At 33.2% G+C, this 25,810-nt stretch overlaps 3 protein-coding genes across 3 annotated transcripts; all 3 read right to left on the bottom strand.

The window, feature by feature from the left end:
• Positions 1-473: 473 nt before the first annotated feature.
• LOC117790386 (protein suppressor of variegation 3-7) lies at positions 474-1,947 on the bottom strand. The gene is made up of 3 exons (XM_034629822.1): positions 1,781-1,947; positions 1,251-1,718; positions 474-1,075 (listed from the first exon to the last, which is right to left on the bottom strand). The coding sequence occupies exons 1-3, from the start codon at positions 1,813-1,815 to the stop codon at positions 571-573; spliced, it is 1,008 nt and encodes a 335-aa protein (XP_034485713.1). The 5' UTR covers positions 1,816-1,947; the 3' UTR covers positions 474-570.
• A 501-nt stretch (positions 1,948-2,448) lies between these two features.
• Positions 2,449-7,594, bottom strand: LOC117791092. Its single transcript, XM_034630747.1, has 8 exons — positions 6,717-7,594; positions 5,964-6,411; positions 5,179-5,867; positions 4,930-5,118; positions 4,083-4,658; positions 3,038-3,568; positions 2,810-2,980; positions 2,449-2,744 (listed from the first exon to the last, which is right to left on the bottom strand). The coding sequence occupies exons 1-8, from the start codon at positions 7,514-7,516 to the stop codon at positions 2,582-2,584; spliced, it is 3,567 nt and encodes a 1,188-aa protein (XP_034486638.1). The 5' UTR covers positions 7,517-7,594; the 3' UTR covers positions 2,449-2,581.
• A 9,078-nt stretch (positions 7,595-16,672) lies between these two features.
• LOC117791037 (protein lifeguard 1-like) lies at positions 16,673-17,674 on the bottom strand. The gene has a single exon (XM_034630665.1). It carries the CDS (start codon positions 17,571-17,573, stop codon positions 16,875-16,877), a length of 699 nt encoding a protein of 232 aa, XP_034486556.1. The 5' UTR covers positions 17,574-17,674; the 3' UTR covers positions 16,673-16,874.
• Between the last annotated feature and the right edge of the window lie 8,136 nt (positions 17,675-25,810).

Raw genomic sequence — 25,810 nt, 5'->3', positions numbered from 1 at the left:
TAAAAGTTTCCGATCTGGCTCGATTTCTTACATAATAAAGGTACTCTCCGGAAAAAAATACATAAAAAAGAGTATCTTTTTTTTTATTTAAAACTAGAGTTTTTTATTTTTGCATAATTTTTGTTAAAATTTAGTAGATTTTTCGATATTTTTTGGAATAAATTTTATAACTTCTCTACCCAGAGGGTGACGAACTTCAAATCTTTATAAAAAGAAGAAAAGATTTCAGTTTTTTGTTAAGTTTTTGCCAAATTATTGCTAAAAAATACTTTAATTGCGCGCGTTTGCAGATTGTGCTGCTGTTAAGTGAATTCGACACAAGATGGCGCTGCTAGAGCTACTTACTAATCTGTTACGTTTACAGAATGACAGTTTTCTTAAAAATCTATTTAAATTGATTTCAAATCGGATCGAACCGATGACTGAATATTAACTTTCCCAAACATATCAATGTATTTGCTTAATTTATTTTACTTGATTTAAAAACGTTATATTATAAATTTAATTAAAAGCTCTATACAAATTAATTCTAATTATATTTATGATATAACGATACGGTCGGCCTTGATCTTAGGTCAAACCTCCAAATTGAGGATGATGAGAAGAAATGCTGTGTTGTTCGGTGCTTGATTGTGGTATCGTTAACGGAATTGGCATTTCTACATTTATCGAGTCCCCATTTGCACTATTATTATCTTTAAGTGCACGCAGTTCCAGCTCGCAAATTAGTTGAGATACGCGCATTTTTGCCTCGGCCACAAGTTTCGGGCAAAGCGCCTTAACACTCGAACTGACGCTTTCGAAAAATAGATCCACATGATTTTTCTCTCTGGGTGGCAATGCTTGCGGTAATTGTACGCCAATCAGTTCACGGAAAGACTCCATTAGCTCGTTCTTATCCTGTTGAATTTGCATTAGAAGTTTTAGGCCTTCCTTTCGATTCGATGCTGAGTTTGTAACGGAAGGCGGGCTTGTTTTTATTGTCGCTGCTTTTGTTGTTGTTGGAATTCGGGCGTTGTTTGATAACGAAGATTGAGATTGAACTGTTGCTTCAATTACTTGAAAGTTGTGAGAGCTGAAAAATAAAGTAAAACTTGTTATGAATGTAGGAAAAAATGTGTATTTACTATATAAGGAAACGTATTCTTTAATAGCTGAGGTAGTTCAACTTTCAAAAGAGCTCTCTCGGCTTTTAGAGAGAGAGGACGTCACTTTATATAAATGCAACTTGATGGGAAATGTTTGTTTACCTTTCTTCAATTGCACTTTCAGTATTCACGACTGTTGTTGTCTCTGTCTCAGACCTCTCCTCCCGCTCCACATGCCTCTCCTGCAGCTGGTTGTTCTCCTCAGCTACAGGCTCGACAATCTCCTGCTTTAGCTTTAATGCCTTTAGCGCTCTCTTTCGCTGATGATAATATTTGCTGCGTTCCTGTCGCACACTCAATTCCTTTCGCACAGCGCCTTCGCCTTTCGTGATCAGCGATTCGAGATTTCGTTTGTGCTTCGTGGTGCGTTCGTGTCTCACGAGATGGCAGCGATTGCAGTCGAGGCGACACTGACAGGCGCGACAGAACGGCTTGTTGGGATCATCGGCTGAGCGTCTTAGCCAAGGCTCAAACAGATTTAGCCACTTTTCACAGAACTTTTGACAATATTTCTGTTTTCCACTTGCATTTCCACTGCTGTTTAGTTTCACTTTAATCTTTGCCTCCTTCCTAAATATAAGCAAGCAAATGAGAAACATACACACACTCCTAAATATGCAAAGCAAACTCACCAATCGGAATCCGACGAATTTTCGGAGAAACTCATGTTTTGCTTTCTGTTTTTGTTATTATTATTATAAACGCAACAAACAGAACCACAAACCAACACTATAGTTTAGAGTTGCCAGCCGACCGAAAGCTTGCCACCCTGTTAATTTCACCGATCTGGCAATATGTACCATTTTGGGTCAGTTGTTAACATTGGTGACTTAAAATTTTTCTACCTTTATTTTTGTAAAACTTCCTAATTTTGAAGCTAGAAATTTTGTTGGAATTTTCTGGCGCCAACTCTGACCAACTAAATAATGAACTAAATGAGTGATTTAGATCATGACTGAAAAATGAGCGAGTCAACTTATTCCGTCGCTCATGAACTATCGATTATTTTGCAGTCTCGGTCAGCTAAAATTTAATTTTTATGAATATTATTTCAACTACACAAATACTATAATATCAGTATACATTGTACCAATATATCAATTTAATGCATTTTTATTTCTGAAATGCAATGTGAAAGTTTTCGCAAGCCCCATAAAGATGATATTAAGAATAATTAGGGGTAATAGAAGCATTTTTTTAAGGTATATTGGGCAAATATTGGTGTATGATGTTGATGATGATGATAATTAAACTAAAAGTTCCTACTTTTTTTATTTAATAAAATAAAAACATCTTTTAATTTTTGATATAAAAGTATAAAGCATTTATTCTCTTAGCTCAAAAGGAATTTAGTATTTGATTACGGTTTTAAGAGAAGGCTATTTTATTGATCGATCTAATCGAATTAATATTTTGTTAACTGGCCATTCTGTTTATCGATTTGACTTTTTAGTTAAATGCTGCTTGCAGTACTCCCAAATGAACAGAGATCCTGTCACATGAACATTTAACGATCGCACCATTCCAAATTGTGGTATTTCAACAGCAAAATCCAAGAGAGCAATTAAATCCACAGAAATACCATGTTTTTCATGACTATAGAAGAATATTAAATTGTTGTTAATAGTTATAAGGGGTAATTAAATTTTATATGTGCTTACCCCAACAACAAGACACATTTTTCGGGAAACTTAAAGTCAGTAAAACTCACGCTATGCGCTGTTTGTTCGGCACCAACAATTTTATAACCCATGGATTGTTTCTCAATCAAAAATGCAGCAAGTGCTCCAGGTTTCACTTCCATAATATTCAAACTCTTTTCGGCGGTCATACTGTAATTTATAATTGTCATATTTTTTAAAATTATATTATAAAATGTTTTTGTTTACCTTAAATTCGTAAAATCCGATTTATCAACGATGGACTTGGCGCTTAAGATCAATGTCTTGACACCCAATACTTCACAGGTGCGAGCTAGACCTCCAAGATTGGGTAGTTTATCTATTAAGGACGCTACCACAATCAGGTCTTGCTCATTGTGTTGAGAATCCATTGCAATAGTCTCATCTGTGTTGAATATATTATTCATGGGATTTGCCTTTCTCTGCACATTTAAATTGTCTATCTCAATTGGCAGTTCAAGTGCAGCAGTTGATAGTTTCTTTTTCGTTATTAGGACATTTCGGTGCTCATCTAGATGGTTTTTAAGCTGGTAGTTCATACCGAATTTGCTGTATTCATCAAATGGTGCATTTGTCATATACAAGATAACATTTGCTTGGGGGTGATTGTCCATCTTTGAAGTATAATCCATTACTTTCGATAAGGTGAGACGAGTTTCATTTTCAAAAGTATGTAATTTAGATCCCAAAGTCGATTCTATAGCTGTCTTTAAAGTTTCGAGAACAGGCAAGTCAATGCTAGAAAAATTAAAAATATTTCCTTGGTATTAAAATTTGCTATGAATAATATTATAAAAAATCTTTGTATATTTCGTTTCGGTCGGGGTCCGGTTTTTTTTTTGTATGTTTCGGTCTTAAAATACCGGTAAAAAAGCTATTATACATATAATTTAATAAGATCAATATTACAAATTTAAATTAAAATTAGATTGAAAAACGAGAAGATTGGTTATTATTCGGTTAGGGTTTGGAGTTACGGTTATCAATCTCAACCGGTTACGGTTACGGTTTTAAACCCTGATTTTGATAGGTCTTCCATAAATGTAAATTTTACCTTTAAACGGTTTGCAATAAATACGATTTTTGTCAAATCTTTTCCAAAGAGATGATGATGATAGCTATTTAAAATTGATTACTTTGTTATATTAAGTTATTGGTTACTTATATTTTTAGGTGTTGAGAAAAACATATCACAATACACACGGTTCTACTATTTTTACCGGAGTTGTATGTGAGTATTTTGTGTGCTTACCTGGTCTGCTCGCATTTCACTGCAAACGTGTGAATAACCAATTGAGCGAGTAGACGGGTTTGAAAATTTGCTCCCATTGTAAGAGGCAAAAGCAAAGTGACGACTTTCTGCAAATGCTTTGATTCAATGATGTCCCAGTTCCGAATGCAATATAAGTGCGCTACGGAAGTTATCGAAACTTGTTGGCTTGGCTTCATAGACTCCATTAACTGCATTCGATCTAATAACATATCAAAGTTGGGCAAAAGTCTTGCCACAAGGCACTCATACATGTAGCTGACATTTAGCTGATCATTGCAGACCATTAATGAATTCCACATCTCATCCGACCAATTGATATGATCTTGCATGCCCAACAATGCCCTAGCAATCCGGATTTTCCGTCTGTGCTCCTTACAGTTTTCAAAATATCGTGGTTTCTTTTCTGTCAATTGTTTGTTAATAAAAAGCAGCGAGTCCCTTATGGCATTTCTTCTTTTCTTTGACTGTTTCTGGATTGACTCGATAAATTTATCTCGTAGATTTAAGTCATTGTGTGCAAGGGTGTCTAAACTCTCTTTGTAGGCGTCCTCAATGCTGCAAGTAGTAGGCATATTTTTGTAAGAATTACAAAATCAAAAATTCCAAAAAAAAAAAAAGAAATAAAGCAAGATCGGGGACCAGTAGAACGGCAGTAATGGCGAATTATTGTTTTCAAAGCATTTCAAGTAATTTTTTTAAAGTACTTTTATGTATATTGGAACAAGTAACGGGTATCCTATGGTCGGTATCTCGACTATAGCCATTCCGACTAGTTTTAAATTAGATATTGGATATCAAAAATATCAGATATAAGATAAGTACTAACCGTGCATCTCCAGTGCTGGTATCCCCATCGAGAATTCTCTCCACAATATAGGATATACTTAATGTTTTCGCAGCGAATAAAATTATCTGTGTTATCGAACTTTTACGGTTTTCAAGCAAATCCACACATAATTTCTCAGCTTCAATATCACTCAGATGCTTCTTTGCGTAATTTACAATCCCCATAACACTGTAAATTTAAGATTCCTAGTTAAATTAAGTGTCATTAATAAACAAATTTCGAACTTACGCTTCTTCACACGTTTGATGTTTCTGCAGCCGATCCTTAAAAGCTTTAAGTACATTATCATTATCTTCGATTCGAGTGTCACTTTTGCCTAATAGTTGTGCCAAATGTCGAAACGTAAAAATTGTGCCACGTTCCACAAGATTAAGGGGTTTTAAATGCGTCTGAATTTGACTCCATCGTTGCAGGTTAGCCCTGTAAAACCAATCTGTACAATGATCCCTCACAAAGATCTTCTCCTCTTTCGTTTGACACTTCAGTTGTTGAATCATATGCTTTTGAACTTCGCAAAGGTTACTTTTTTTAAAAATCTCTGTATTCACATTGTAATAAGTGCTATAGAAGTCCAGACTTAAATCTCTTTCTATAGTATTACTAGGCTCTGCGCGAATTAAAGAAAGTAATGGATGAAAACGCCACCATCCATGAAGTTTCGTTGGAAATTGTTTTAATATATAAAATATATCATGAAAAATCCATGAGAAATAGACCCATATACAATCTTCAATCCGATAATTATTTGTAAAAATGTCGTAGCAACGCTTGTTTAAGGGAACAAAATTTTTCCCTTCTATCTTGCAATTCTGAAGTTTTGATTTCACCAGATCCATATGGAGATAATCATCGCTGATATTAAAAAGTGTCTCAATGAAAACTAAGTATTCGCCCAGTGTCAAACTCTCGATTGTTGCCTGCAACAGAAGATAAAAATCATTTAAGATAGATTATTCAAGTAATTGTTTTCATAAAACATAAAAAGTTCACTTAAAAATTGAAAGACAACTTACCTTAAAGATTTCAAAAACAAGATCGATGGCGATTTTTCGTAACTTTCTATTTTTAAGGGTGCGAACCTGTGAGCTCAGTTTCAGGAGCAGATTTTTGCTGATAAGTATGTATAAGGCAACAAGCCTTACGTTGCGTAACCAAAATACCAATGGAGCTGAGTGCCAATGAACTGTTACCAGTGCTTCTAAAAACATCTCCGTGTCCTCGGTGGATGCCATAAACTTCTCCTTTTCCAGTGATGGCAGAAAATATCCTTCGACATTGTAGAGTTGTGTTCTGTTTGTGGCTGCCAGAAACTCGGTCAGAAGATTCGCCTTACGCAATTTGGTCACATCAAAGTTGTTTAGAAAATATGTGAGTGTCCACCGGAGCACCAATATATTGTTGTCCTGCAGCAGACGGACGTATAAAATACGTAGCCATGAAATCCAGTTATCTTTCGATTCCCTATTACGAATGTCAAAAAATATTTCATAGAGTTCGGAAGGAAAATTCAGAAAAACGGAATTAGGAAACCAAAATTGAGAATACTGTTATTAGAAACTGAAAATTGCAAAAACATAAATTAAGAAAAACATAAATTTGAAAGAATAAAAATTATGAAAAAAAATTGAGAAGATAAAAATTAGGAAAAAAAATGTACTAGGAACGAAAATTAGGAATACTGTTATTATTAGATAACAAAAATTTGGAAGACTCTTCTCTTATTTTTTTGTAATTCCTTAAAAAATGTCAGAGTTTGTATAAGGTACCCATCCTGGTGATCCTTATCCGGCATCCGATTTCCCGCTACAACGCGGGGCAGTAAAGTTTGAAGTGTGGGAAGAACCAGATGCGATTGTTGCTCCTCCAGATTCTCCAGGATGGTCACATAAGCAGTCCACTGCGGTTCACTGCATTTTAGAGTATCCAATAGCTTTGTTTCTCTCTCTTTATGTTGCATGATGTCGGCGAGTTTGCGCATTAGAAAATATGCCGATTTTCGGTATTCTCGGGTCTCTGATTGCAGCAGACTCTTGATGACCAGGTGCAGTTCGGAGGAGCAAATGCACTCCTCACCCAGATTGTTGACAAAGTCATCGAACAGGTGCACCAGAATTTGGGCAGCATGCGGTTGTCGCTCACTGTTGAGGCAAAGCGACCAGAGTTGCCGGATTAGGAATTTGCCATCAATGCGCGGGAATTTGCGGCCATAGAGTTGCACACAAATGAGCACGCTGGCAACAAGTTGCCGACTGCACTTGTTGCTATCAACATGCTGCCCATTGCTATTGTTGTCACCGGCAATAACAACCGCAATGAGTTTGTGAAACACTTTTGCACCGAATTTCACATTATATTTGTTGTTGGTCTGCAGCAAATTGTGAATGCACTGCAGCACACGTTTTAGTGCCAATTCGTTGTCCTTGTGCAAATCAATCACGTCGTACAACAATTCATCCAGTTCGGCAATTTCGCCCAATAAATTTTGATTTTGTATATAACTCTCGATTGCTTGAATAACTGCGTGTGTTGTTGTCGCCGTTGTTGCTTTTGTTGCTGGCAGTGCCATTTTAGTATTTTTATTAAATTCAACTGATTAAGTTTAAAACTATAATTTATTTATCTGTTGCGTTCAATAAATATTTCACAATTCAACTAAACCCGAATCAGCTGTTTTTTACAACAAGTAACCAAAGGCTGCCACATATTAAAAATTTTCGATCTGGCTCGATTTTGTTCGTAAAAAAATATGTAAGTTTCCGAAAAAGTACATTGAAAAAATGTACCATTCCTAAAAATAATTTTAAATTTAAAACTAGAACTTTTAAGAATTTTGTCTTTTTTTTTTTAAATTTAATTTGTTTCAGATGTTTCACATGGTTTATCTGAGATTCACAGTGAACGATAAGCGGTTAAAATTGCTAAGCATATTTATCGATATATCGATTTTAAAAATATGGGGCGGTTCAATTCGAATTTTAATCATTTAAAACTCAAGCTGATATTTAAATTGCATCAGCTTCTAAATTTTCTTTTTAAATTAGATAGGGCTAAAGAGGTGAGCGGTTAGCAGTAAGATGAGTTTTATTTTATGCAATTAATTAAAAAAAAAACAAAATATGAACGCCATCTTTCGTCGGCTTACGAAAGAAACACTACCTTTGCGTAAATGTAACAACAGATGGCGGTAAAAAAATATGAAATATTTTTTGATTCTTGATAAAATTTTAAAAATATTTGAAAAAAGTTAATAAATTTAGAACACCTTCTTTTTAGAGATTCACTCATTTTTTCGGTAAAAAAATCGAGCCAGTTTGGAAAGAATCTGATTCGTTTAGTTAGATTGTAAAACATTTATTGAACGCGGCAGAAATATAAATAATTTTTTTTTAAAATTAGATTATTATATATTATTATTATATGATATTATAGATATATAGAAACAATGTCCAACCCGTTTGGCTTAAAAAATAAAAATATACTTTATTTATAACACGGAAAAGGCGAACACTCGAGTAAGAGAATAAATCTAGACTAATCATAAAGTGTGTTGGCGACGCTTAGCAAACCTCGGTTGTGGTATCTTGAAGACGGAGTCTGCTCTTAAGTATACAGAGATCTTACTGATCGCTCTCTTAATATGACGAACGCTTGGGATGCTAAGCAACATCTTGGACGTGTGCCGATTCGACAAAAATTACCCTTAGTGAGCTAGCGGATGTTTATGTTTACATTAGGTTCGCGAGAGCACTGGCCCGCAATTCTTTTTGATATCATATATCATGATCAGAGAATGTGTGTAGAAATACATAAGTGGATGTCGTGTTATATAATATAAGTGGGTAGGTGTTACAATATATGCTATATATGCTACATATGTTATATTTACATGTTAAAGTACATCTTAATTAATTACATTTATCATACGTACTGCAGTACAACACAATGTTGCTGTAATCTTGCAAAGGATTTGACGCAATATTTAATAATAAGCTAATAGCAATGTCCTGATGCATGCTTTTAAACAATATTTAGAAGCAAAAAAAAAAAATAGAAAAAATATTTATTTTAAGTTCCATTTTATTGCTTCAAATGTGCAAATATTTTTCACAATAAGAAACTCACATCGAATATTTAATTAATGCACTTGGCAGCTACAGAGATTAATGTCCTTGACTCGATGTTTGAACTGTGTTTTTAATTTTAAGTTCGATTTTTTGGTTCTTTGCAATAAAGAAGCAGACACATTTAATGAGCTCATTCGTATGCGTTTGGGGAATCGTGTGAAAGGTGAATACTTATTGGTCTGACTGTGACTGGCATCTGTGGCACATTGCGGTTTATTTGTCTCGCCTTCGAGTTAACAAATTTGTATGCCGATTGCGTAGCTCGAGCTTTACAAATAATTCTATTGAGGCAGGTATTTATGCCGTTTAGTTTACTTTTCTAATTAAATAAATGCTTTTTATTGATTTCTGATTAACGTTTGCTTTGATAAATACCTTTTAATAAAGGGTACTTTAAATCTCTTATGAAAATCTTTTTTTATATAATCCATTTAGTTACACTTGTTCTTTCCTGGGAGCAACAGTTTTTCCAGCTCATTTGAATTTTTAATTGCAAAAAGAAGCCGCAAAATGTATGCAATTTATGTCTGAACATTTTTGCGACTTTGCATTTTAAGTATGAGACTATAATATTTTGTAAGTGTGTGAGAAAAAATTTAAGATATATTTGACATGCCGAAGCTCAAATACTCTTTATTGGGATTGATTAAAAGAGATAAAATGTAAGAAAAAAGTTTTATAAAAGTGTGTACACTGAAGAAAAATCTATTAAAAAGTTCTTTCTATAATTAGTTTTAATTTTTTAAAAGAAAACTTTCTCTTAACAAAAATCCCTGAACATATGAAATTTCTTTTACTAGAAGTTTAAAATAAATTTATTAGAATTTAAATATTTATAAACTAAACTAAATATGTATACAATATCAAATCATTTAACGAACAAATGCCAAACTTATTTTGAAATTAATGCAAAATGGAATTAATTTTCATAGCCAAAAAAAATGAAATATTTATTTTTGTGGGTTTTTTTAAGAATTCACATTAGGTAAATAAGCATATATTTAATTATCTTATACTCCATGAGGTCGTACGTGCTTATTTAACTTAATAAAATTAAATAATAAGCTCAGCAAGCTGTTGTAAGGAATTTAATGCCGAAAAGGGGCTTTTAACTATAAAATACAAGATGGAAGAATACATGTCAAGTGCGGTGTGTTTTTAATTACCATAATTACATAACTGCACACACAAACACATACACGTACATGGCATACTCTCACACACACTCGCATAGTCGCACACGCACACACAATGATAATATTGCGGTTGCCTATAAGTATGCAGCACTTTCTGTTAGAGAAGAACGTTTGTCGGTGGAAAGGGGAAACGTGGCATAACTCAGAGAGGAGCAAGGAGAGAGATTGTGAGGGGGGTAAGGGGAAAGTACCTCCCTGTTGCTGTGCTTTTATTGTCCTTATCGCATAAACTTAAATAGTTTTTACCAGCCACTTTGCGGCTTTTAAGTTATTTTGCGTGCACCACTCTTAAGTTGGCGGGTTCCCTTCTATCTCCCCTTCTCTCCCTCTCCCTTACACTCCACCTCTATTTCATCTGGCTGTCTTCCTCATTGTTTGCTGTCTGTTGCCAAGGCAAATTAAAGCTGACTTTTGTATTGTGGTTCATCTTGGGCAAAGGACTTAAACATAACCACAATTTGTTGTGGGACAAAGAAATCTTTTTAAAACTATTTAAGACCAGTTATCAGCCTAATTAAATGTTAAGTCTTAGACTCGGTTGATATTTCAATTTCAATTTAAAACTTTCAGTTATTCCACATTAGATGAAGTCAGACACAAATTGGGATGTGAATACAGACTGTGAATCGAGTTATAAATCGAAATGTAAAAATCGACATAAAAATAATGGAGTTGTCGATATTGAGGTCAACAAATTGAATCGATATTTCGATATTTAAAGCTAAGCTGGTAATATTTAAAATTAAATATAGATCTTACAAGTTGCCGATTTTGATCAAAATCGATTAATTTAACTGAATTGATCGACAAAAAAAAATCGAGTTAAACTTGTTGAAAAACGCTATCTTTAATATCGACTTGTCGATTTTTCGCTGTATTTTTACATCACTAATTTCGACCATTGGGCAGTGAAGCAACATCGTTGCCGCATAACTTGAATGGCTGGCAGACAGCCTGACTTTATGCTTCCTGCAGCTTTTACTAGAGCTTGCCACTTGCCACATGCCACTTGAGATAAGCCACTTTCTCTTGCCACTTGCTTCAGCACAAACTTGGGCTAAATGTTTTGCAATTAATTTTCGTGCCATGTCGGTTATTAACCTGCCATTGCGAGTACAGGCTACCTGTACAGTAGGGTGTATCGATTTTTTTCACAAAAAATTTTAACCCAAATTTGGTTTCTTAATAAAAAACATCTTAGAATCGACCGTAGATTAAACATTTGGTTTTCCATAATTTGTGGAAAAAAATCGATGCACCCTTCTGTGCAGTGTATACTCTGCATACGAGTCCATGGGTGGTTTGGGGCTTAGTGTTGAACTCATTAAAATCCTGAACATGGACGTGGGGGCGTGTCCGTTGGGCGTGTCTGGCATAGTAAATCAAAGTTGTAAGCTATTTTTATGCACACCTATTTTACATATCTAATTAAAAATTAATAGGTTATAAGCTCGAAGTTGTTAAGAGAAATTTAGTTCAGTCAAATTTCAAGCATACAGTTGATCTTAAATAAACTAAAACTGATAAAAAAAAAAATGCAAGAAGTACCTATTTAAAATTTAAGTATAGTACTTAAGACTAAGAAAATTATTATATATTATTTTTATTTTTTTTTTATTTTTGGACAAAATGTATCTTGTAACAAAGACACATTATCAAGTTGATATTCATATGGAAAAAAATTTCGAAAGTTTAACTTTACAAATTTTTAGGGTTATAGTAATTTTACTTAAGAGTAATGAGAATATATTATTATTATATTTTTTTTAATACAAATTTTATTGTAACAAAACACATAAATTTTTGAAATTGAAAGTTAAAAAATATATGACATTAACAAATTTTATTAAATTTTTTATCAGAGCTCACTTAAACAAATTTCTCTGTCAATAATTTAAAATAATGATTAACTTCCAACACATTTCAAGTGAGAAAATGCGGTGAAAGCAAGTCAATCAAGTGAATTGATAAATCAAGACATGCTCGTAATTTGTTTATTATTTATTTATTTAGTTAACAAACTGCAATATTCGGCCTCGAACATTCACGTAATGTTCCTAATTCCCTTCTTCACCAATTGCCAAGTTACACGTGCCTATAAAATTGGCTTTGCTGGCATTTTCAATTTGATGTTGGCCACAAAATGCGGACTACTATGGACTTGGTCTATTGTCGAGCAGCTCAAATGCATTTGGCTTTCATAAATAAATAAGTCTGTTAAATTGTCCACGCTTCACAGGCACATTCAAACAAGGACTTGGTTCCCTTTCTGCCTGTTTGTCAGTTGTCAGTCTGGCATTGGATTTTGATTTTAAATATGCTTCTCATGCGCATCACGTTTCCCAGTCCCGGTTCATGTTCCTGTTTCTGTTCATGTCCACTTAATGTTCCTGTCCTTAGCCAACTCAAAATTGTCAAATGTTTCTTGCTGTTGTTATCCCCGCGGATCAAGCCAACATTTAAGCAGCTTACGTCCGAAAAATAAAATACGTAAAGCAATTGAAATTTGAAATGCGACAAATCCACAAATACATTAACAGGATTTTACAAAATAGGAAAAATCGGAGAAGGGGTTACTGTCTAGGATTCCCTATACAAATGTCGAAAAATATTAGGCAGAATACGAAAATTTTGAATTTAAAAACAAAAAAACATAATAAGGAAACAATTTATAAATCAAAATAAGCAATTCTATTAGTAGAAATTAAAAATTCGAAATATTGGAAAGATAAAAATTAGGATAGCCCAAATAATGATTATCTTTATTAGGAAAAAAATTGGTACCAAGAAAATTAGAAAAAGTCAAGATCAAAAACATTTTATTGAAAATAGCGGGATTCTTTCATTATTTTGTCTTTTTCTTATTTTTTATCTTTCCAAATGTGTCTTCGTAATTTTTATTAACTACTATTTGGAAATCCTATTTTTAAGAATCCCGATTTTCGGAATTCGTTTGAGGTACCTTAGAAGGATTTATCGTCTAGAGTTCGCGCTGCAATTAGCCAACAGTTAAAGTCAAGTTCTCAACTGTTTTCTAACTTAGCTTGTGATTGATTTTTGCAACAATTTTGAATTTCCATTTGCTGGCGTAAAGGAAAATGTCGAAAGTTTTGCAGGCTTTGTCAAAAAAAAAAAAATAGAAAACAAAATATCTCAACTTTGATTGCAAATTTGTTTGCCTCAACCAAAGCAATTTTTTGCAATCGTTCTCTGGCTTTCTACACGTTTTTCTATAGTTTTTCTGTTATTTTGTTGCACACTTTTTGCAGCTGTTTCTGTGTTTTTGGCTCACACAAATTTTTATATCGCTTGATATTTTTTTTTTTTTTTTGGCTTAACACTTTTTTTTAGCAGCTGCATCTTTACTTGATAAACAAACCCGGAAACGGGTAAACGTGTTGCTTGCAAATGTTTACAGTTTAGTTGACCAAGAGAGAGGGAGACAGAGAATGAGAGAGAGCAGATGCTACGGATATAAAGCAATTTGATGGAAAAATCAACAATTCAACAAACACGTCCAAATATCTCTCTTTTTGCAAAATAGTTGAGTCCCAAATTGAAACAGACATATTTGAAGTGAAATATTTCTGAGCACTAATGAAAATATTTTGACAGATTGCGCTTAATTGATTAATAAATACTCTGTTCTCAATTCCAATTTTGCAAAAGTTTTACTGAGAAAAGTTAATTTGATTTCTATAACAACTATATGAGGCAATCCTTTTGAAATTGAGTTCCTTTTGAGTTGGAAAATATATTTATTTTAATAGTATATTGACTTAAAGAAAATGAATTCTCTTTTCACGTTTCATGCTTTAAATTTACTTTTGTATCTCTTTCTTTTTGTGCTTCAAGAACCCCATTCTGCTTATAATTTTTTTTACTTGAAATCTCCATTTTAGTTTCTGTATATTCTAGTCTTCCCTGTCAGCCTTAATATGACTAGCCGTATTTTAATAATCTTCTAATTACACTTTCAGCATAGCAAATGGACGCAAAAAGTCATTAACAATAATCCTAGAAAAAAGGACAATCCCATTTTTCCGCCGGCGTTTCAAACACAACTGTTGCGACATATGTAACATTTGTTTTTTCCACTCTGTTTTTTTCCGCCCACAAACTGTGAAACACATTTTTATGCAGTGTTTGCAAAAATACATACATGAAAAAAATATTTGTACTTATATTTTTTTATACTCTCTTGCTTTGTTGTTGTTTTTTGCGCTGGTCAAAAGCAATGCTAACAATGTCATAACGTAATCTTTTTTCGAGTCCTTCTTTTTTTAGTGTTTAACTTTCGCAACGCGGGCAAATTCCGAATGTTCAACCAGAACTATTTGTAGTTATGTATTGTTGTGGTTGTTGTTGTTGTCATTGTTGTGGCTGTTGTTGTTGTCATGACATAGCATGTGATTTTACTGCAGTCAAGTGGCACAACAAAGTTGAGTGCATCCTTGGCCTTTATAACATAACAATATAAGCCCCGATTTTTCATAGATCAGTTACATTTACTGAGTAATATCAACTATGAGAACTTTTTAATTTTACCTTAATTGCTATACATTTTATGCCAAAATATCTGTTAATTACTTAAGTAAAACTCAGGTAAGCTATTGCCAAAATTATCCTAAGGAAGTTTTTTTTTTTTGTATTTTTCTTGTTAAATTTGAATGCAGAATGAACGAAGAGGCTAAGCCATGATCAAAATGAACCGTTTGAAAAACGGTTCAGTTTTGATAAAGTTATGGAAGTTTAAAGTTGGTTCAACCCTTGACCTAGCAACTTTACAAGTCAAAATTTTTGTCTGACTTCACATGATTTTTTACAAAAAAATGAAACCTCTCAGAATCAAATTTAAAGTCTTGTTTTATACTAGTTATGATATCAGAAGTTGATTTAAAGTGATAACTTGAGATTTAAAATTTTAAAATTTCAAAATTTCAAAGGGGGGACCCTTAGCATTGATATCAGAACCAACAGAAAAGACCAAAAATAATTTTTTACCCGAAATTAATTAAATTTGAATGCAGAATGAACATAGAGGCTAAATCATGATCAAAATGCCATTCCGTTTGAAAATCGGTTTAGTTTTGATAAAGTTATGGAAGTTAAAAGTTGGACCTAGCAACTTTACGAGCCAAAATTTTTGTCAAATTTTCCATGTTTTTTTACAGGAAAATGAAATATCTCAGAATCAACTTTAGATTGTTGTTTTAATTGTGATATTAGTGAAAGCTTGATATTTACAATTTTTAAAATTCCAAAGGGGAACCTATGTCATTGATGTCAAAACCAAGATATAGAGGGAAAACATTATTGGAATGAATTTTATAATAATGGTCAAAATGTTATTCCGATTGAAAATCGGGTTACTATTGACAAAGTTAGAAAATTTAATGTTTGTCAAACCACTGACATAGCAACATTTTTAAATACCCACATTTAAGTATAACAAATTGCTGGCATACAATTCGATGGCAGAATCAACAGTGTGTGGGAGTGTGTGGAGAGGAAGAGGAGGAGGAGATTGGTGGGTGCGGATGTTGACAGGAGTCGGAAAGTTCAGGCGGCATTTAAACGCTAGAAAAACTACACGTATTTTACTTATAAAGACACGCAGAAAAACGAAAAAAGCGATGCTCTGAGAGATAATGTGTTTGGGTCAGAGGTCAGTGTTGAGTGAACCACCAAATAAAAAGTTCGCAGACACCCAAAAAGTTGTCGTACGTCATGGACCGTGAGCAGATAAGATGAGCGTGCTGAGTTTTATTGATGACCAGGCTAAGACAACTTTTAATGCAGTGTGAGGTGTGGTGTGGTGTGGGTGGCAGTGTTTAGTTTTTAGCAATAAAATAGCTAGATTTTGGACTTTTGTATTTGCAAAGGCCTCAACATTTAAAGAAGTTGCCTGCCTTTTTTAAAAAATTAATAGATTACTAATTCCGATTGACTGATTGATTGACTGAACTCATTTTTTTCTATAAAAGATTTGGTAAAACGATATTTTAAATCTGTTTTGTCTTCCTGTATTTCTTTTTTTCTTTTATTTATAGCTATAAAAAAATTTAATTTTTTCAGAACTTTGTTTTTGCTGTTTTTAGCTATCTTTTATGAGACAATTAAGAAATTAAGCAACAGTGGTGACTGGTACGGCGTTCTATCGGTCACTTGGTCAGTTCTCTGTGTTGTTTGTTGTGTCAACTGTCAAGCGACTGTCAATTGTTAATTAAATGAATTCCTCGTGGAGAACTCGAATCGTGACGAGGATAAAACGAAGTTGGAGCTGGAGACGTATCCGGACTCGAATCCCGAGTAGCAGCTGTCGCTAAGACCACTTGATTGGTTGGATCCAGGCAAATTTTAGGTCAAAGAAGCATTAATATTGTTGCTTTAGGCTAATATTGTAATTACTTTGACATTTTTATTGCCGGCAAACTAATAACATAATTGACATATTTGATTGTGAATTGTGTGATTTATGCATTTATGTGTAAATCAGTAAATCACTAAATGCGACTAATTAAACGCGTCAATAACACAATAAGCCTATTTGCCAAAGAAATTAAATTTACGAGTGTAAAGTGATTAAGCTTAAAAGTAAAGTTTACTCCCCAGTGAGTCCGAAAATAGTCAGCAAATCCATAAAGATATTAATAATGTCCAAATAGAGATTGAGAGTGGCGAAAATATATTCCTCCGGACTTATGGCATATTTGTGATTGCCGCCCATCATCAATTGAGTATCGTAAATCAGGTAGATAGAGAAAAGCACTGCGCCCAGAGAGGCATAGATTAAAGCCAACATATTGCCACCAACAAAGATGGCCATAAGACCAAAGATGAAGAGTGCCATCAAACAGGCAATGAGAATGCCGCCCATTGTGGTAAAATCATACTTGGTCTGCAGAGCAAACAGCGTCAGGGCCAAACAAATGGCAGCCGTAATGCCAATGGCCAGAAGCACCTCTTGGCCATGATAGCGACTGGCAGAGATGCCCAGCAAAAAGGATTCCGCGACTGTAAAGAGACCCAGGAATATGAAATTGGTTGGCGTCTCTCGTCTCACATTTTCACAGCACAACATGCTCAACATGGTCAACAGCATTATGGCCACAGCCAGCCAAAACAGCCAAGGATTCCGACTGGCAAAGATCTTCGCCTCTGGGCAGAAAGCAAACATGGCTACAACAGCAAAGGTAACCAGCAATTGGGCCATGAGTATCAGATACACTTTTCGGATGAATCCACGGCGTATGCTCTGATTGTCAAACGTCAAACTTTTCGACTGACCCTCTAAATCCATGTGCTCGTAGGATCCATAATTCGATGGAGCTGCAGCTGCAGCTGGAACTGAAACAGGAACTGCTCCATTTCCATAGAGATATTGCGGATTGGCTTCTAGAATTTCCATTTTTCGAGTTGAATTCAAATTAACGTGATACACAGAAATGAAACGAAACTTTGTGTCCGACTATATTGATAAGTTTAATAACTTTATCGTCTACTACTTAGTTGTCTCTGACTTTGAAAATTTTAACTAAATATATTGGAATCGGCTTTAAAATATTTATCTATTTTTTGACGTCGACAGAGAAAAAACTATTAAATAAGAATTTAAAATTAACAATTAAATTATTATAAGCTATATTATTTCATAACAGAGAGATCTAAATATAAATAAATAACAAAAGGTGAATTTACAATGTAAACGTAACCACAACATATTTAAATGTATTTTCTATGTCAATATTATTGTTATTTTTTGGCGGGAGTTTTCTAAGCGCCAACTGATAAGAAGCAGGAATAACAACAACAGGTGTGCATGTTCTCATGTTATAAGCAGTTTTTTAAATATTTTCTCTCGGTTCTTATTGAACCCTTTCTATTGTTTCTCGTTTTATACTCACTTATTGCGATTCTGCGCATTGCGTATATTCAGCAAAAGTTCATTTTCAAAGCTTTTTTTTTTTTGGATTGGCTTAGTGAAAAAAATGTTCAGTATTTTCAGCGCCTTTGTCGATTTGAGTGGCCAAAGGACTTAAAAATTGGCTGGAGCAGGCAAAGACTGCATTTGGCACTTTCTGATTGCCTGGTTAACAGCAAATTGACGTATTTTTCATAAAAAACACTCAATAGATAATGAAAACTTCGACTTTAAGTTGCTACAATAAAAAGGTTTCGGCTATTTTCGTAGATTTTTCCAAGTATTCAGGAAGCTGTTTTATCTTTGAAGCTTGCATTAAAGACATTCCATTTTAAAAATTTAGCAATAATAAAAAAAATTAAATTGTCCTTTTGTTTTCTATTTTTTGTTTGAAAGCGACAATTTTGTGGCACACATCAATCAAAATGCCATTTGGACTGTCATGCAACGCGAGACCCAAACAAACTTTGTTAGGATCATTGTTAGTCCCAGACCCAAAACTAGTTCCGTATTTCGAATTTCGTGGCATGGCACGTGTTGCGTTTTTAACTTGGCTTTGAGCCCAAATAGCCCAAATAGACGCTGCCAGCCAGCCATCAACAAGTTTTACTTATTATTTTATTATTTGACAGTTGTTAGACAGTTGAATACTCTGTAGATAAATAAATATTGATTATGAAAATCCAGAAATAGAAACTCCTAAAATTATTTATATTCCGTGAGTTAAATTTTTTCTTAAAAAATTATGATTGCTTTATATTAACAGAAAAACTCTAATTGTAATTTGAACTTTATCAAATATTTTTTCAACTCTAAAAATTTATTATGAAGAATTGTTTTTTTTTTAACAAAATATTAAAGTGACCATTACTAAATGATTTTTTTTTCATTTCAAAAAAAGGAAAGTATTTATTTTTACATTCTCTAACTTATGCTGAAATCACTGCAGTCAGCTACAGTGCCTGCAGAGAGTATACGCCCAAGGCAGCTACAGGCTGCGGGGTGACTAACAAAATAAAAAGTGTGTCACGTGTTGGCCTAATCCCCACGGCTGACACAACAAAAGCCAATGAAACAGGCAGCAACAGCTACCCAAAAATCCAGTCAGTCAGTCAGTCAGTCAGTCAGTTCAACAAAAACTACACTTTAAAACTTTAAATGAGTTTTTCTGTGGCACAAAGTTTTGTGCCCAAATTCAACTAAAACCAAAGACAGAAAAGTTAACTTGAGCATGGAGAAAGAAAACATGGAATAGAAAAAAATAAGAATAGGACCAAGAATAAGAAGAAGGTTAGAGAAATGGCAGCCACAACAAATCGTCGACATTTTATCGACCAAATTGAAGGTGAGGAACAAAATTGAAAATGCTCTTGGCCCCAAAATTGTCGCAAATCTTGACCAAAGCCAAAACAAATACAAATATTAAGTACAAGCTTAGGTTTATACTTGAGAGTAGACGACAGGACGATGCCCTGAACTCGATTCCCTATACAAATGTCGAAAAATATTACTTAGAAGACAAATATTTAGAAATGAAAATAGTTAGGAAACATTTAATTTGGAGTTAAAAATTAGTTGGAAATAAAAATTAGAAAAGAAGTATTGGGAAGACAAATATTAGAAAAAACAAAATGTGCAATATTGTTATTGTAGTCATAATTTCATAATTTCATGCAAATATTTTTTATTTTTCTTAATTTTGAATAATTTTTGTTAACTCTAATTTCCTAGCTAAGGTTCCTTTTTTTGTCTTTGTTATCTTGTTTTCCAAAAATTTTATTGGTTGTTTTCTTCTTGTTCACTAAGTACAGGGTATTTCAAGACTTAAAACTCAAGTGTATATATCTGCTACAGAAATAGACTACAAAGCGGCTTAACAAGCACTAAAAACTAAGTTCCAAGACAACACGAACAACGACAAGAACAACAACAACAGCAACAACAACTTGAAACAACGACAATAGCCACATCATTATGGCTGACCAAAAACAAAAATTCATTGCACTTAAATCTATGCAAATCCAGTAGAAAAACTCATTTTGCGGATTTCAACTTAATAAAATTGTGATGCAGCCTTTTAGATGCTGATGATGATATGAAGATAATGAAGATGGGGTTGAGGAGGAAACAAATTCCCCAAGCAAAAAGATGACAGTTGACTGTGCAAATTTACAGATTAGAGGGCGCAAGTGTTCTGATCTTCGACTTCCACAAAATAATTAAGCTGACGAGCTCAATTGCAAAAGTTGTAATTGCAGAACACTTTTTGTAGCATACTTTTTAGTGCAACAAAGAACCTAAGATCATCCTAAAAATGTATGCAGCATACTGCTTAGGGCAGAAAAGACCTAAACAACTTAAGAACAATCTGCCAATTTGTGTAGCATAATTTTAAGGGCTGCGAAGAACTAAAAAGCTTACGATCATTCTAAAAAAATTTTAAGGACAGACAAGAATTAACCTACTTAAGATAATCCTAAAAATCTGTAATTTAAATAAATATTTTTCTTAATTAACTTGTGTACTGAGTCGATTTGAATAGATTACCATTTATGTGATCTGTTCTTTAACACTCTTTTAAATGAGAGTCGCAAGTATTACACAAAATATTTTTTTATAACTTTTATTTATTGACAATGATCGGTTCGGATTAATAACCTTAACAACAAAAAATAGATCAATATAACTAGAGAAGTTTCTATATCTTCTTAATTCATTCCTAGATTTACTTTTCAGAAAGAAATTTTAAATATGAGCTTAAAGTGTATATTATATTCGTCTTTTTTATTGTGTAATAACTTATCATGGTATACTTTATTTTTACTGTTATTCTTGTAGTTGTTATTGTTGGCGCCTCGGCCTCATTGTCTTCCCGCTTTGTTGATTTTTGCCATTTATTGTAGTCCTGTTTTTGCTCCAACTCCTGTTCCTGTTCCAGTTTTGGTTTCAGCTGCTGTTCCTCTTAAGACTGAAGTCATTAAAACTAACAAAATGACGTGAGCCAGAAAGTTCAATAACTGCCAGTTTTTCATTCTCATTAGGCTTTAACTATTGTTATTCGCCGCAGTCATTAAACTTTTTTGCTTTAGTTATATACACATTTAAATTTTTATTGTTTTCCTTTTGAGTATTTTATTTCCACTTAGACTTTCAGCAAAGTTATGAGTAGTTTAAGGTAATTAAGACTTGTTTAACGAGCGGGCATCAGCTTTCTTGACGAGCAATTACTAAAGAATTAAGCTTAAGTTTATGAAAGATTATCGACCAAAAATTAAATGAACGAAACCCACTTTTTTGGATAGACTTGGGGCCAGAATCGACGGAAAACATTTTTTTTCCTATGGCAGATTTTTTTTTAGAATTTTTTAAAAATCTGGCTTTTTTTCTTACTTTTTTTGGAGGTGGGCCCACATTTGTCACCATAACTCGAAGAATGACAAAAGCGATCAAAAGCTTTACTTTTTCAAAAAGCTAATGAATATATCTTTATTTCATTTATATAAAGTCTTAAATTTAAGCCGTTTGTTTAAGAGCTATCAATTTTTGAATTAAGAAAATGATGATTTTTTGCTTATCTTTTTTTACTTTAAAGTTCAAGGAAAACTAAAAAATAATTAGTTAAATTTTCAGTTCGATTTTATTAACATAGTTGCATTAATTACGCGTCGTTTAAGATATCACTTATAAAAATCTATGGCGAAACGGTGATATAAAATTTTGTATCTGTATCGATGTTTTTTTTTTAGATTTTTTTGACTTCCTTGTGGAGCAGCATGAACTTTAGAGATAACCTAACCAAAATTACAGAATTTGTAATTGTTATTGTCTTACACATTATGACCAAAGTTAGTTTTAATAGCCAAAAAGTATTTCGATGAATTAGAAATTATATCAGAAAAAAGCAAAGTATAGTTGAAAATATAATTAAATTTATATGATCAAATAATTGTAAATTTATTTTATTATATATGAGTAGAAAATAAATTATTTCAAAACAAAAAATGTTTTTTGTTTATTTTGTAGGAATTATAAAACATTTCTTAGAGCATTTCAAAATATCAATTAAGCAGTCGTTTTAATTTGCGCTCTAATATCTAAAAACTATATGAATTAATCCATCTGTATGTCTGTCTATGTCAGACCTACTTTTTTATTCAAATTATAAATTTTAATTAAATTTATTTATTTGAAAATTTTTAAAGAATATTAAATAAACTTTAAGTAAACGGTATATATTCTGATTGGATTGCTGAGTCAAGAAATATATTGGACCATGGCCAATTTGTGTGCAAATCGCAAACTTAATTCTTATTCAGTCCATTGCCTTAAAGTATGCAAACGTTTATAGATAGTTGACAATGTGCTGCATTTTGGCATATGCATTTCAAAATATCCTTCGAGACATTTGCTGTTGTTTCTGCTGCTGTTGCTGTAGTGCAAATATTTTTCAAGCAAGCAAAAACATTTGTCAGAATGCCGAGATACCGAAAGACATCGAAAGACAGACAGAGAATGAGAGAATGAGATATGCGACCGTGCTAGCCACAAAGCGTCCTTAAAGTTATTGGCCATTGACACAACATGCGTTCAAAATCAGTCAATGACTCTTAACAAAAGTGTAAGCAAGTTTTAGCAGCAGTTTATTATATTTCCAGTTAGTCTAAGATTTAAGTAATAACTTGAGTGTGTTTCCAACAATACAATAAGTCGAAAGGAAGTCGAAGGAAGTTTTCAAAAAGGTCACCCCACAATTTGTGGTCTTTCTTCTCGCTTTCAGATATGCAAAAAATAAACTTTGTTTAATTGAATTTCATTTGCTGCTCAACCATGTAAATATCTCTCTCTCTCTCTCTCTTTCTCTCTCTCTTTCTCTCTCTCTATTCGTCTCTGACCCACTTGTGTCCTTTTTTTGCGGACACTTTTATATTTCCCATTTGCTGTATTTGTGGTCAACGCAAAAAAACGGCAGCAAAATCAACAAAAAACAAACCCAAAAGAACAGAAAAAACGTTTTGAAATTAATTGAAATCGTCTTGTGGCTCTTTAGCCTTCCTTAAAATATCGAGTCTGACCTTAAAGCAATTACGTTTAAACTAAAATCGCTTTAATAATCGTTTAGCAAATCATATAAAATAATATTTAAATTGGAATTTCATAAAGATTTGTTGTTTACAATAACATTTGTTATTTGCCTTTAAGCTCTCTGTTTTTGGTAGGAAAAACTATTGTAATCTCCAATTGTTTTTTAGTGTTCGTTGACAGAACAAAAATGTTGGTTTGATGTAATTGAGAGTTCTGACTATGAGATACCTCTTAGGTTGTGTAATAAGAACTGCTGATAAAATAATGCATACGGATTTTGACTATTGTAAACGAAGAAATAGAATTAGACATATTATATTTAGATAGATAAAAAAAGAACTGAGAAACTAATACATCCTTTACTGATAGTATGAAATTTTGCTTACAATTTTATTTGTGCTCTTTCTTTATTATTTAACATATGGATAAAGACTCTTCCACATTCAACTTTAAAAAACATTAACATTTTTCTACAAGTTTTTAAATTATAAAATTAGTAAATTTCTTTAAAGTCTCTAAAATAAGAATTTTATATACATATTAAATGATATTCAATGTATAGTTTATTTATTTCTATGAATTTATTTCGTCTGTGGAACTTGGAATACATAATCGTATTTCCATCAATAATCCGTTGTTCATCATATGCGCAAATAAAAAACTGTTGCGAATTGGGCAAATGTGAAAAAGGAATTGGAATTTGGTGGGTTGATTCTATTTTATGTAAATACATATAATAAAAGAGAAAGAAATGTTCTTATAGAGCAATTCGTGCGTTCGTTTGCATGCATATTTTATTGCATACTTGCCGGGCGCGGATTGTCAAAAGGACCTCGGCAGGACCTCGAGCCAGTGAGCGAGAGAAGAGAGTGGAGCGAGGACGACTTCAGAACACTCGCACTCGCAGTGGGAATGCCTTTGCATTCACAACGCATAATTAAAAAGTTTTATTCGCAGCACTTTTTACGTCCATGCGTAGCTCATAGAGAGCAGACAGTGTTGCCACAATATTGTGGGCATAAAAAAACATTGCTAGAAATAGCTAGAAAAAGAAAATTGAAAATCTTTAAAATTTTTGGACTTCAGATATAATACGTAAGTAAATACACGTATTTCATTTTAGAAACAATGATACTTCGGCGATATCGATGAAATTCTCGATCAAATCTTTATAATTTTCGTATTTCAAAATAATGTTTAAAATATTCAAAAACTTCTACATCTGGCATTTAAAAATGATGGCAGTAGCTAAACAATTTGCTAGAGATATATTTGTTATATTGTTAGATTTCTAGCTTATATAATTTAAACAATTTTTAATTAAAAAATGGCCAACTGTAGCAATAAATGTGCCTTAAATGGCAACACTGACAGCAGCATTTCGACCATCACCATCACCATTTGCATTCCCATTCCCATTTTCATTCTCATTCCCATTTTCATTCCTCTGCTCCTTAAAATGTCGAGCATCTTTTCGAGGACCTCGTCGTGTTGCATCCATGTTCATTTAATTTGATACTCTGCAACTGTTTTGCAGACCAGAAGTAACTATCAAATTAGCTAACTAGTATGTAGCTAGTTCCTTACCTGGCGTCATTCAATTAAGGTGCGACCAGAAACCGAAACCTAACTAACTTGGCTAACAAAGTCCTTTGAAAAACTAACGTACAAATGGCCAAAACTGTGCACTTTAATGCCTAAATCCATTATTTTTCCCATTTTTGCAGCTTGCAACTTTGCCTATACCCTGCAAAATATATGACAATTGATGCTGACTAAACAGTTGATGGGTCGTTGTAAAGTATTCAAATCAATACCAGTAATTTTTTTATTTGGTAGCTATACCCTGCAAACATATGTATATGGAAATAGATAATGCTGACCTGATCTGTCAATGTAAAATATTAAAACCAGTTGACAGTTTCCCTCCTAGAATTTAAAGAATAATTTGTTATATTTTATTTGCTTGCATTTGTTAATGGGTAACTCAAAGCTGACCCCTTCAGCATTATAGTGTTAACTTGTTTCAACTGTTTTCATTTTCTGTTTTCGCTCTTCGCTTTTAACGCAATCGTAAAGCTTTGGGTAACAAAATGTTGGTTATTTTCTTTTTGTAGCCGCATAATAGTTGTGCACACACACACACACACACACTCACCTATACATCTATACAATACACACACAACTACAAATGCAGAGGGAATTCTTTGGTTACATTCTGATGGCTGTTTGTTGCTCATACGCAGCGTTGTCGCCACGCGCAATTTTTGCATTAATTGGGCCAAAACATTGCATGCCACATGCGACGCGGCTTTTTGGCATTTCATTTGCTGCATGACCAGCCTGTTAAAATCTCCAATCGAATTTTCAATTAAGACCAGGCTAATTTCCAACCGCAAAACGAAACGAATTTTTCGCTTAAATGCCATTTGCCATTTGGCATTTGTTGCACTGAAAAATTAGACCAGCTTCTGAGATCAAGAACATTCATTTTACACATTTTTTTCTCAAAATAAGACTTTTAAGACAATGAA

This window comes from Drosophila innubila (genome assembly GCF_004354385.1).
Source record: "Drosophila innubila isolate TH190305 chromosome 3R unlocalized genomic scaffold, UK_Dinn_1.0 2_E_3R, whole genome shotgun sequence".
Lineage (NCBI taxonomy): Eukaryota > Metazoa > Arthropoda > Insecta > Diptera > Drosophilidae > Drosophila > Drosophila innubila.
The sequence above is the reverse complement of the archived record's forward strand: the minus strand, read 5'-3'. Positions and strand labels throughout refer to the sequence as shown.